At 45.7% G+C, this 12,618-nt stretch overlaps 1 protein-coding gene across 2 annotated transcripts in view; it reads left to right on the top strand.

The window, feature by feature from the left end:
- The window catches only part of LOC119950571 (zinc finger protein 362-like), a 56,234-nt gene extending 44,592 nt beyond the window's left edge, over window positions 1-11,642 (top strand). For both annotated transcript variants that reach the window (XM_038773102.1, XM_038773103.1), the window contains exons 6-8: window positions 2,034-2,112; window positions 3,699-3,857; window positions 7,932-11,642. In XM_038773102.1, coding sequence (XP_038629030.1) covers window positions 2,034-2,112; window positions 3,699-3,857; window positions 7,932-8,048 — 355 coding nt within the window. In that variant the 3' untranslated portion in view covers window positions 8,049-11,642. The remainder of the gene's footprint in view (window positions 1-2,033; window positions 2,113-3,698; window positions 3,858-7,931) is intronic.
- The last annotated feature ends 976 nt before the right edge of the window (window positions 11,643-12,618 follow it).

The following is a 12,618-nucleotide window of genomic DNA, read 5'->3' on the forward strand; positions in this document are numbered from 1 at the left end:
CAGGTGTGATGCAACTGGGCTAAAATACTGTTAAATTAAAACAATGTTTATTTATGAAACACTTTATAAACCCACAGTAAACACCAATCATCCCCACAGATCCAATATTCTATAAGTAACCCTTAATCTTTCCTTGCAACATCCATAAGACAAAAACCCTTTTTAACACAGGGATCAGGTTTTAATTCTCTACTGAGAACAGTTATCACTTTGAAATCACCTAAATGATCTGGAGACAGTCTTTAGATTACAGAGAGATCCTTATGCAGCTGCTTGCTTTTCCTGCAGCTATCCAGCTCTCAAAACGAAACTAGAAACACCCTGTAGCTGCCTGCTCAAAAATGAAAGTGAAAGACAAACAGCCCAGCTCCACCCACACTCTGCCATCACTGCAGCTATTCGATAAACACCCATTTCTTAAAGGTACATCCACTACAGTTATTTAATAAACACCCAACTCTTAAAGGTTCTCTCACATGACACCGTTGGGAGTTGGCTATAACCTTAGAAGCCAAAAACTGAACCCTTTTATTAATTAAAATTGCCCAAATGAGAAACCTGCCCCAACCACCCCTTGCACAGCCTTGTTTGGTCTCTGACTTGTAAATGGGTCGCTTGCAAAAACACGTCGGAGTTTAAACTTTTAAGGTGAGCAAATGTCCATGATCTTTTCACTGGGCCATTCAACCGCTTAATATTCCACGTAACCAAATGAATTGGAGATCTCCCTCCCCCCGCCCCCCGCCTCCCCTCAATTCGGAGTCCATTTTCACCAAGAGAGATTACCCAATGGATACCTAAAGGTGCAGCAAACAGGTCCACCCAAGATGGCCACCAAACCAAGTCAAAGGACTAGACAAAGAGAAATCTACAAAGAGAAAAGGCCATCAGCAAACTACTCCTCCGCCCATGCTATCGCCTGTCATACAGCCACACCCATATAATACAAATATAAGTGAGGCAAACAAAACCACTAAAGCCTTCATCTAACAAACCCAAGCAAAACAAAACAAAAGCTCATATCTAAAAACTATAATGAGCTGCTGTGAACTCTTCAAAACTGTTCCCGTGAGCTCACTCTTTAGTTAGCAGGGAGGCTCCCGACTGGAGAAAAGAAAAATAGATGTAAATAGCAAAATATCAAAACCTCTTATACCTTGCACACCGAACAAGCAAAACTCAGCATAGTGTAAAATCCCAAATCTAAACAAGACGTTTCACGACGGCGTCAACATGCCCTCAGGAGCAGCTATTCCAAGTCCTACTAAGGGCCAGCATGGCACTGGAGCGACCCACGCCGCTCCAGCTGCCGATTCCGGCGTCAAATGGGCGCCGCCAGTCTGCGCATGCGCGCTGTGGCCGGCGCGGTAGCACGCATGTGCGGTGGCTCCCTTCTCCACACAGGCCCCGACGCAACATGGCGTAGGGCTACAGGGGCCGGCACGGAGGAAAAGAGGCCCCCAGCCCAAGAGGCCGGCCCGTCGATTGGTGGGCCATGATTGCGGGCCAGGCCACAGCGGAAGCCTCCTCCCCGGGGTCGGTCCCCCCTCCCTTCCGCGCCCCCCCCCCCCAAACCAGGCCGCCCACGGATGCACATCGAGGTCCCGCCGGGTAAGACCACACGTGGATAGTGCCGGCGGGACTCGGATTTTTTTTGCGGCCACTCGGCCCATCTCGGGCGGAGAATCGGCGGGGGGTGGGTGCTCCGACCGGTGCCGCACCGGCGCCATTGGCGCCGATTCTCCGCTCTCAGGAGAATCGGCGGACCGGTGTCGGGGCAGCGTTGCACGATTCACGCCCAGCCCGACGACTATCCGGCCCGGCGTGGGCTGAGAGAATCCCGCCCTTGGTTCTCAGCCAAAACTCCATTCTCTTCAGCTGGACCAGGGAATCCCGCAGGCAGGAACGGAGGGAGAATTCCGGCCTACGTTATTTTTGGGAAGATTTCCCCCATTAAGTATCAACAGCACAACATGGAGCAAAGATATTCCGATTTTAAAAAAAACAACTGAATTGTGTTTTCTCCAATGCAGGATCCACACTGGGGACAGACCATACAAATGCGCACACCCTGGCTGTGAGAAGGCATTCACCCAGTTATCGAACCTGCAGGTCAGTGAATGAGTAAGCACCTCGTTTAGGTGCTGGGGGTAGATCGTGAACTCACTTGACCAAGGTAGGATGCCAGAAATCCTTTCTGCAGCAGTTGTCAAATGAATCGACTTTTCAGATAGACGGGCTTTGGGGTGAGCTAGCTGAACTCAGTTCAAAGGGCAATCGGTCTGACAGTGTGTATTGTGGACGGAAGAGAAGAGTAACCCAGAGTAGAAGGTGTGTGATAATTCAGTATGAGGAGGATGGAGAATGTGCAGGATTTTCTATTTGAATTTTCAGAAGAACAGGAAGGGAAGATTTAGAAGAGTAGACGTCATAATATCAATGGAACGGAGAGTGAGGGAAAAATTACGATGCAAACCAAGAGTTTTCTGATGGCATCGAGAGAAAGAGCAGTCACTTCCCAGATAGGCCTTTTATCTCCAGGACCCAGGGCTGGATTCTCCACTCCCTCAGCCGTGTGTTTCTCAGCGATGCGTTGTCCAATGCTTGTCAACGGGATTTCCCATTTAAGCCACCCCATGTCACCGGGCCACACCCCCCACCCCTTCCCCCACGCCCGCGCAGGAAAAACCCCGCCACCCAATCGGCAGGAAAAAAATCCTAACTTGGCACCTTGGCAGTGCCAGCCTGGTACTCTGGCGTAGAGGGCATGCATGGGAGCCTCCAATCCTCAGGGTGTGACCGACACGAGTGCCTTCCATCTGGCCCCTGTTTGTGGAGACCGTTTGTGGCGGTTCCTGCCCAAGTGTGAGGGGTGAGGGGGTGTCCCAGCCCTTACAGTGAGTTAGGACTTGGGGAGGGAGAGGTTCAGGGGTCGCGTCGGGGGCTCGAGAGATCGGGATGCCATTCATAAGTGACGCCCCGATCGCTCCTTGCACTAAAGAGTTTTGGCGAGTGGGGCTCCTCAGTGCAAGAAATGGGACTAAGTGCGAAGTCCTTATGTTCCTCACTGAGGCCCCGTATCTAACCGGACGATAGCTAACATTGTGTTTCTCAGCGCTGCGAGGGTCGGGAAACACGCAGCTAAACGAGCTCTCTGTCTTAAATGGGCGAATCCTTATTTTGAAAGTGATCCGAGTTCCAGATTCCCTCAGAATGTGAAACATCTGTCCACATCCACCCTGCAAAGTGCCCTCGGGATCTTATATTTCCCGAGGCCGAACCTAAGGATCACTTGGACACAGTAACCATCAGGGAAGACCCTAAAGGATCCTTCCATAGTTTGTAACATTTATTCAGCCTCAAAAATCCAGTGGACTGGTCATAGACCCCAAGAAATCTTCCAACGTTGATCTAAATCCCAGTCTACCCATGGATGGGTAGAAGGCTCCCAGGACTGGACGTTTGCCCAATACCCAGGTCAACATTTGCCTCTCGGTTGAGAGCACCAAAACATGCTTGTTGATTCAATTTGCCTTAGCGAGACCAGGCACCTCGCACAGTGGCTGCTATATTCTTGGCAACTTTACACCAGTAACAAATCTTCAAAAATTAACTCATTGGCACAGAAGAGCTTTTGGAGATCCTCAGGTTGTGTCATGTAAGTTCTCTATTATATTTCTCTTTTTTTTAAATTGCAGTCTCATCAACGACAGCACAACAAAGACAAGCCGTACAAATGTCCGAATTGCTACAGAGCGTACTCGGACTCAGCCTCACTTCAGATCCACCTCTCCACGCATACGGTTAAACACACTAAAGCCTACTGCTGCAGCATGTGTGGACGAGCCTACACCTCAGTACGTATCAATGACTTTCGTCCCAATGAACACCCCTTCAGCCACCGCATGGCATAGAGGAATTCTCTTTTCAAAATATATCACATTCCTCCTCAGATTTTTATTCCCAAATTGCAGACTCAGGCTGAAATATTAAACGATAAATGGTGCAATGTACAATGCACTCATTAGGGCTAGTGCATGGGATATTGATTGGTGCTGGTATATGGGATATTGATTAGTGCTGGGATGTGGGATATTGATTAGTGCTGGGATGTGGGATATTGATTAGTGCTGGGATATGGGATATTGATTAGTGCTGGGATGTGGGATATTGATTAGTGCTGGGATATGGGATATTGATTAGTGCTGGGATGTGGGATCTTGATTAGTTCTGGGATACAGGATATTTATTTATTCTGGTGCATGTGATATTGATCAGTGCTGGGATATGGGATATTGATTGAATCCCGGATATAGAATATTCCTTAGTGCTGGGTTATGAGATACTGATCAGTGCTGGGTAATGAGATATTGATCAGTGCTGGGATATGAGATATTGATCAGTGCTGGGATATGAGATATTGATCAGTGCTGGGATGTGGGATATTGATTGGTGCTGGGATGTGGGATATTGATTAGTTCTGGGATACAGGATATTTATTTATTCTGGTGCATGGAATATTGATCAGTGCTGGGATATGGGATATTGATTGAATCCCGGATATAGAATATTCCTTAGTGCTGGGTTATGAGATACTGATCAGTGCTCGGATATGAGATATTAATCAGTGCTGGGATATGGGATATTGATTAGTGCTGGGGTATGGGATATTGGTTAGTGCTGGGAGATGGGATATTGATTAGTGCTGGCGTATGGGATATTGGTTAGTGCCGGGAGATGGGATATTGATTAGTGCTGGGATATGGGATATTGATTAGTGCTGGGATGTGGGATATTGATTAGCGCTGGGGTATGGGATATTGATTAGTGCTGGGATATGGGATATTGATTAGTGCTGGTATATGGGATATTGATTAATGCTGGGATATGGGATATTGATTAGTGCTGGGGTATGGGATATTGATTAGTGCTGGAATGTGAGATATTGATTAGTGCTGGGATGTGGGATATTGATTAGTGCTGGTATATGGGATATTGATTAGTGCTGGTATATGGGATATTGATTAGTGCTGGTATATGGGATATTGATTAGTGCTGGGATATGGGATATTGATTAGTGCTGGTATATGGGATATTGATTAGTGCTGGGATAAGGGATACAGATTAGTGCTGGGATATGGGATATTGATTAGTGCTGGGATATGGGATATTGATTAGTGCTGGGATATGGGATATTAGTTAGTGCTGGGATGTGGGATATTGATTAGTGCAGGGGTATGGGATAATGATTAGTGCTGGGATAAGGGATACAGATTAGTGCTGGGATATGGGATATTGATTAGTGCTGGTATATGAGATATTGATTAGTGCTGGGATATTGGATATTGATTGGTGCAGGGGTATGGGATATTGATTAGTGCTGGGATAAGGGATATAGATTAGTGCTGGGATATGGGATACAGATTAGTGCTGGTATATGGGATATTGATTAGTGCAGGGGTATGGGATAATGATTAGTGCTGGGATAAGGGATACAGATTAGTGCTGGGATATGGGATATTGATTAGTGCTGGTATATGAGATATTGATTAGTGCTGGGATATTGGATATTGATTAGTGCAGGGGTATAGGATATTGATTAGTGCTGGGATAAGGGATATAGATTAGTGCTGGGATAAGGGATATAGATTAGTGCTGGGATATGGGATACAGATTAGTGCTGGTATATGGGATATTGATCAGCGCTGAGGTATGGGATATTGATTGGTGCTGGTATATGGGATATTGATTAGTGCTGGAATGCGAGATATTGATTAGGGCTGAGGTGTGGCATATTGATTAGTGCTGGGATATGGGATATTGATTAGTGCTGTGGTATGGGATATTGATTAGTGCTGGGATATGGGATATTGATTAGTGCTGGGATATGAGATATTGATTAGTGCTGGGGTATGGGATATTGATTAGTGCTGGTATATGGGATATTGATCAGTGCTGAGGTATGGGATATTGATTGGTGCTGGTATATGGGATATTGATTAGTGCTGGGGTATGGTATATGATTAGTGCTGGTATATGGGATATTGATTAGCACTGGGGTATGGGATATTGATTAGTGCTGGTATATGGGATATTGATTAGTGCTGGGGTATGGGATATTGATTAGTGCTGGAATGTGAGATATTAATTAGTACTGGGGTATGGGATATTGATTAGTGCTGGTATATGGGATATTGATTAGTGCTGGGGTATGGGATATTGATTAGTGCTGGAATGTGAGATATTGATTAGTGCTGGGGTATGGGATATTGATTAGTGCTGGTATATGGGCTATTGATTAGTGCTGGGGTATGGGATATTGATTAGTGCTGGAATGTGAGATATTGATTAGTGCTGGGGTATGGGATATTGATTAGTGCTGGTATATGGGATATTGATTAGTGCTGGGGTATGGGATATTGATTAGTGCTGGTATATGGGATATTGATTAGTGCTGGGGTATGGGATATTGATTAGTGCTGGGGTATGGGATATTGATTAGTGCTGGGATATGAGATATTGATTAGTGTTTGTATATGGGATATTGATTAGTTCTGGTATATGGGATATTGATTAGTGCTGGGATATGGGATATTGATTAGTGCTGGGATATGAGATATTGATTAGTCTTGGGATAAGGGATACAGAATAATGCTGAAATATTGATTAGTGCTGGAATATGTGATATTGATTTGTGCAGGGATATGGAATATCGGTTCATGCTGGAATATGGAATATCGGTTGGTTTTGGATATGGTATATTTATTAGCGCTGGGAGATGGGATATTGACGAGTGCTGGACTATGGGATATTGATTAGTGTTTATATCAAGTATTAAGTGGTTGAGGGCTTTTGTGTTTTTCTTTTGCTGGAATTTGGATGTGTTTTCTAAGTGCACTATCAAATCTTGTTCAATGCACTTTTTTTACCTAAAGTCCACTATCAGACATTTGATGGGAGGAGTCACTTGATGTGAATCTGGAGGGGGAGCTCTAGTTGCGCATTTTCTCCTCTGTAGCCCCATTGCTGTATTGCAATGTCGTCACCATACCACATATCACTGATCCAGCACAGGGAAGTGCCCAAACTAGTATCTTCTAATGTTCGTTCCTATTCCTGTGTGGCCATGAGGGTGCATCATACTCAGTCCTGTTCTTTGCTGACGCTCTTTTGCTTTTATTGCTTGATTTCAATATGATGTTGATGGGGAGATGAGGCAGGGAAAACCCACCTTTAGATTTGCCCTCCTTATGAGAGATTCTCTGGTCTCATGTTTGTCGTATCCGAGATTGAGAATTACAGTATGTGGGACATTGCAGAGCACATTTCACATCCATTTGCTCCTTGGTGTGGCTTTTAAATGTAATTTCATGTAATGTGTGCATCGCACATGGTCATCATTTCTTGCCCCTCCCAAATTGCCCTTGAGAAGTTGGTGGTGAGCCACATTCATGAACCTCTGCAGTTCCTGAGATGTAGGTGCACCCACAGTGCTGTTATATATCAGCACTCATATACCAGCACTAATCAATATCCCATATCCCAGCACTAATCAATATGCAGGATGCTGATCCAGTGACAGCGAAGGAATAGCGATGTAATTCCAAATCAGGATTGTGAGTGGCTTGAAGGGGGACTTGCAAGTAGTGGTGATGTATCCATGCGTCTTCTGCCCTTGTCCTTCGAGGTGCTAAGGGATGAAGTTAGAAGGTGCTGTCAGAGCCATCTCAACGACTTGCTGCAGTATAACTTACATATGGTATGCACAGCTGTCATTGGAGAAGCGGGGAATGGATTTAAGTCGGTAGCACCTGCGTAACTGGCATGCATTCCTGGGAAACTGGTTGTAATCGAGCCTCACAACTGTGTTCTATGAATCTATTGCATGAAGAACCCAGTGCTGAAATTGATGGTTTTTGTACAATTTACAGGAGACATACCTCATTAAGCATATGGCGAAGCATACGGCAGTGGAACATGCATTGGACACCCACTCCCCTCAGAGGACGGAGTCCCCAAGTTGCCCTGTTCGGATTTCCCTTCTTTAATCGGCCCCTTGTGTCAGAACTCCAGGAAGTGGATGCTCCGGGGCAAAGGTCAGGCGCTTTCTGCGGATGGATGAGGAGTTTTCCGTTCCCATTTGTCTCCTCCCGCTATTTATTCAGCCTCTGACAAGAGGCCCAACCACAGCAGTAACATTAGCACCGAGTTCTTAGGAGTGCTGAGACTCCCAAAGACTACGACAACGCATTTTGAGCCGAGTGTCGCCCGTTGCCAAGGAGGTGAGTGCCTATATCCCTCGGAGGAACGCCTTCCGTTGCTGGGCAACGGCATTGGAAACAACGGCGTAACCTACAGACTGGTAACTTCCTCAATAAGGGCATTGGATCCGTACTGTCTGAGACTTAATAAGCTGTGTCTGAGAGCACCACTTTTAGTAATGTTTAATATGTCTTACTATTACACAGGAAGACTAAGGAGGAAAAAAGATAAGAGAAGCAACTAGATATAGAATTATTAAACAGTATCGCATTTTGTTGTTCTGTGATAGTGCGACAATTCTAGTTTTCAATTATCGGTTATTAGCTAATATGAATTATTATACTAAATGTATGGTCAATTCTCATGTGTTTAATTGACGTCTTTGCCCTACCTTTCACAGGCTCGGCATCCAGGCCCAGACACAACTCATTTTTAATATGCATCCTAAACAGTTCAATACAGAATACCCACATCCACCCTCACAGAACATGCCTGTGATAATATAGACTGCTTTAATGTCATCTGCACTGCCTCTGTGCACTTGAGGCAAGTTACCTTGAATAGCAGGAATCGAGTTTGAGTGTGCCTTTAATTGCAGTGTAGAGGCGCCACAGGGCAAACGTAATCTGCAAAGAGAAAGGACTCGTATCAGTTTAATGGAGTCCCAGTGGCTCGAAGGTTGCAGACCAGGAAATTGATTCTGAGGCACTTTGTCAAGCTGGCACTGACTTCCCGCAGATGCCTCCCACCACTATTAAACATTATCAGTACCATTCAGATGGGTGATCAAATGTGGCCTTGCCCGAATGCCCGCTGTTTACCATGCTTCACTAACAGTCATCTACACATCCTGCCATGTTGCGCCGCTGATTTGTGAGTGTTTCTCTGCTGGGAGTCAAGTCAATTCATCATCCAACGTAGATTGAATCATAAAGGAATGAATGGCAACCTCTTTCTTTTCGCAAACTCATAATGTAAATCCTGCTGAAATACATCCCCGTGATGTCTGTGACAAAGGTGCTAAAACATTCCTGGAAACAAAGAGGTTTGCCAAGTACTCTGGCATGACGTCAGTCTCCTTTAATAAGATATAGATGGGGATGATCGACTGGAATCAAGTCAAGTCTAGGGGTTCAAATTGTTTCTATACAGAATGGATACATGCTAGCTACCCAAGAGTGAATTATGGGCCGGAACTTAAAAAGCTTAGGCAGGTTACATACAGACTAATGGAAACATAGGAGGAGTGAGTTAAAGACTGGAATCTATTCAGCAGCTCCAGGTGACTTAAGTGAGCTTATATTGCAGATGTGTGACTCTTATTTAGACCTGAAACTTGGCAGTGAGTTAAAAGATTGGAATCTAATCATAGCGCAGATCAGAGAAAGTGAAGCACACGTTTCCTGGAGCAGCTGTCTGAACGCTGAGCTTCAAAACTCTTCTTCTACCTCCGAAACCTGGAGTTGAAATGCGGAGCAAACAGATAGAGGTGAGCTTGCAAGGGGCCACCAAGAAGTTTTGACCATCGACGGTGTAATTCAGCCGTAAACTGGAGATCTCACCCCTGAGAGAGAGAGAGAGAAGGGGGGAGAGAAATGACCCAGTGCTGCAATTGGAGATCCCCATCCAGGATGGGACTGAAGCAGACTGTTGGGGCAGAATTGATGGGAGAGCTTCACTCTGCAATCTCGCTGTGCTCTCCTTGGCCTGGGAGTGCTTGACGATGAGGATGGACAATAGATTAAGGTGGAATCAAGTACTGATGGCTCTGGACTGCAGCAGAGAGAGACTTGACAACGTATAGGTGGCCAGATGTACAATAATTGGTCTATAATGAATAGTACAGCACAGCACAGGACACTGCAATCTTATGACTTGCTGAACAACTCGTAAACATTTAATGCACCCAATTCTGTTGGTCCTGGTCATTCACATCCCCTGTTTTTAAAAAGAATTAAGATTCATGCGTCTCATACACTTTTCATACTGTTATTTCAAAGAGATTTATACAACAGAATCAATGATAGTAATCTTTTCTTTAATTTTTTATATATTATATATATTATATATATATAAGTATGTATAATTCATTTATGCCCGAGGGAATATCCCTCTGAGTCTACAAATATAGATTAGACATGGCCTGCACTGTCACTGACCTGATGTTCTTGTGGAACAGTATATATGTTAAAACGTTTGGAAAAAAAATGTTTGTGGGGCATGGGCGGGCTTGAAAAAGAAACTGTCTTCTGGTTGGTTTCACTTAAGGGCCCCTGTCTGGGTGGATCATAAGGCTGGCCTTTCAGCTCTGGGTCCTGGGATTGAATGGGGCCCAGGCTGTTGGGTGGAAATTCCCCTCCATTGGTTGGGTGTGAGGGTGCTGTGTGGGTCGCAACTTTTACACAGTCGCACTGGGGTTCCGCTTGCCCACAGCACCAAGCCGCCTCGAATCCGCAGCTAAATTGGGGCTCTCTCATTCGGAGGGAAGGAGGAAAAGGGCAGAGCGCCTCCTGACCAGAGGCCCTTTGGGGAATTACTCCCTCTAGTCACGATTAGCAGCGTGGTAAACTCAAGTCAGAAAGTTTGTATTGGTCACTATCCCGAACAAAATAACAACAGCATTTAAAAGGAAAGCATTTTCGATTGTTCTCTATCTTGATGCGGTGCTATGATGTCACTAATAACATGTGGCTGCCAAAAGTGTTCCCCGCCCACTGTAGGTTATCATCTTGGTAAATGCGGCAGGGGTGCATTTTCCAGTTGCATCCATGGGGTTGCCGACAGTGCCCTCCGTGGGGTTGCCAACACATAATGGGCAGGATTTTCCTGCCCTTCCCATCTGTAGGACCTTCCAGTCCCACTGAAGGGGACCCCCACCGCGCAGCAGGTTCCCCGGCGGGACCAGATGATCCTGCCAGTGGCGAGCCACCTCCGCTGCCTACCCACACTGTGGCCAGGGGGTGGGAAAATCCTGCCCATGGTGGCCAGAGGGCATTGTTCGCCGTTGAAGGAGACAGGAATCTTTACTCTGCTGCTTCCTCTGCTGTGTCTGGTGACGCTTAATGCAGACAATTGGAAAAGGTTTCATAAATTCGATATTATAAAATGTAGAGGGGAGAAATGAATGATTTCCAGGGGTAAGGAAGCACGCCGGCTTGTGGAGTAGGGTTGGCACTTAGTGAGGAAACTTTACCATTGGTGCTTATGTTACTCCCATTCGGACCTGTGTAATAAATATTACAATGACTCCTATGGGTCCAGTTCTGTATTCACATCATAATCTTTATTATTGTCACAAGTAGGCTCACATTAACACTGCGATGAAGTTATTGTGCAAATTCCCTACTCGCCACAATCCGGCGCCTGTTCGGATACATGGAGGGAGAATTCAGAACGTCCAATTCACCTAACAGCACATCTTTCGGGACTTGTGGGGGGAAACCGGAGCACCCGGAGGAAACCCACGCAGACACGGGGAGAACGTGCAGACTCCGCATAGACAGTGACCCAAGCTGGGAATCGAACCTGGGTCCCTGGTGCTGTGAATCAACAGTGCGAACCACTGTGCTACCATGCCGCCCGTAGATTGTATGTATCACCTAGAGAGACATAATATTGTGTTCGATGATTAACTGTATATTCCAGTACTGTAGAGAAGATGTTGGAGGAATATTTTTATCTACACGGGGTCAGAGAAGGGTCTTTCTACTCCAGCTTTACACTTTATGTAACTTTTATCCCTTCCCAGCATGTTTCACCCTCCTCCCCTGAACTTACTCATTCCAGTACCTCACCCAAGTGCCCATTCGTTATGTATGTGTCCCAGCAGACAGTCTGCTGTTTGGACATGAGAGGATTTAGCTCCTGGTCCCAGCCCTGTCCTTGGCTGACCTCCGCACCCATATGCCCCCCACCCCCCCCCCCCCCCAGCAGGAGTCTTTGGGCAGTGATGGTCAGCAAGAGCTCTGCATAGCTTTCTTCTTCCCTCCTGAGGCGGAGGTCACCGAGACCAGTTGCAGCAATTTATGCTGCAAAGCCAGCGATTCTTGAATAATTAATTGTTCTGTACACTGACTGAGTTTGTCCATCTTTTAAAACCATTTCCTCCAGATCAGGTGCAGGAAACTGGATTGTTGTCAAAAGGTTTTAAGCCAGATGGTGTAGAAAGAGAAAAAAAAAATCAAAAATGTGGTTTATAGAATAAAGGTTATGGAACCGAAGAATGGAGATCAGATGCAGATTGGCCATGATCTAATTGAATGGTGGTAGTGGTTCAAAGGGCTGAATGATGTACTCCTGTTTACAAAGATCTTAAAGCAGAATCTTCTGGACTGGGTGGAATCTCAGGCATCGGGG

Source organism: Scyliorhinus canicula, chromosome 16, assembly GCF_902713615.1.
Source record: "Scyliorhinus canicula chromosome 16, sScyCan1.1, whole genome shotgun sequence".
Taxonomy (NCBI): Eukaryota; Metazoa; Chordata; class Chondrichthyes; order Carcharhiniformes; family Scyliorhinidae; genus Scyliorhinus; species Scyliorhinus canicula.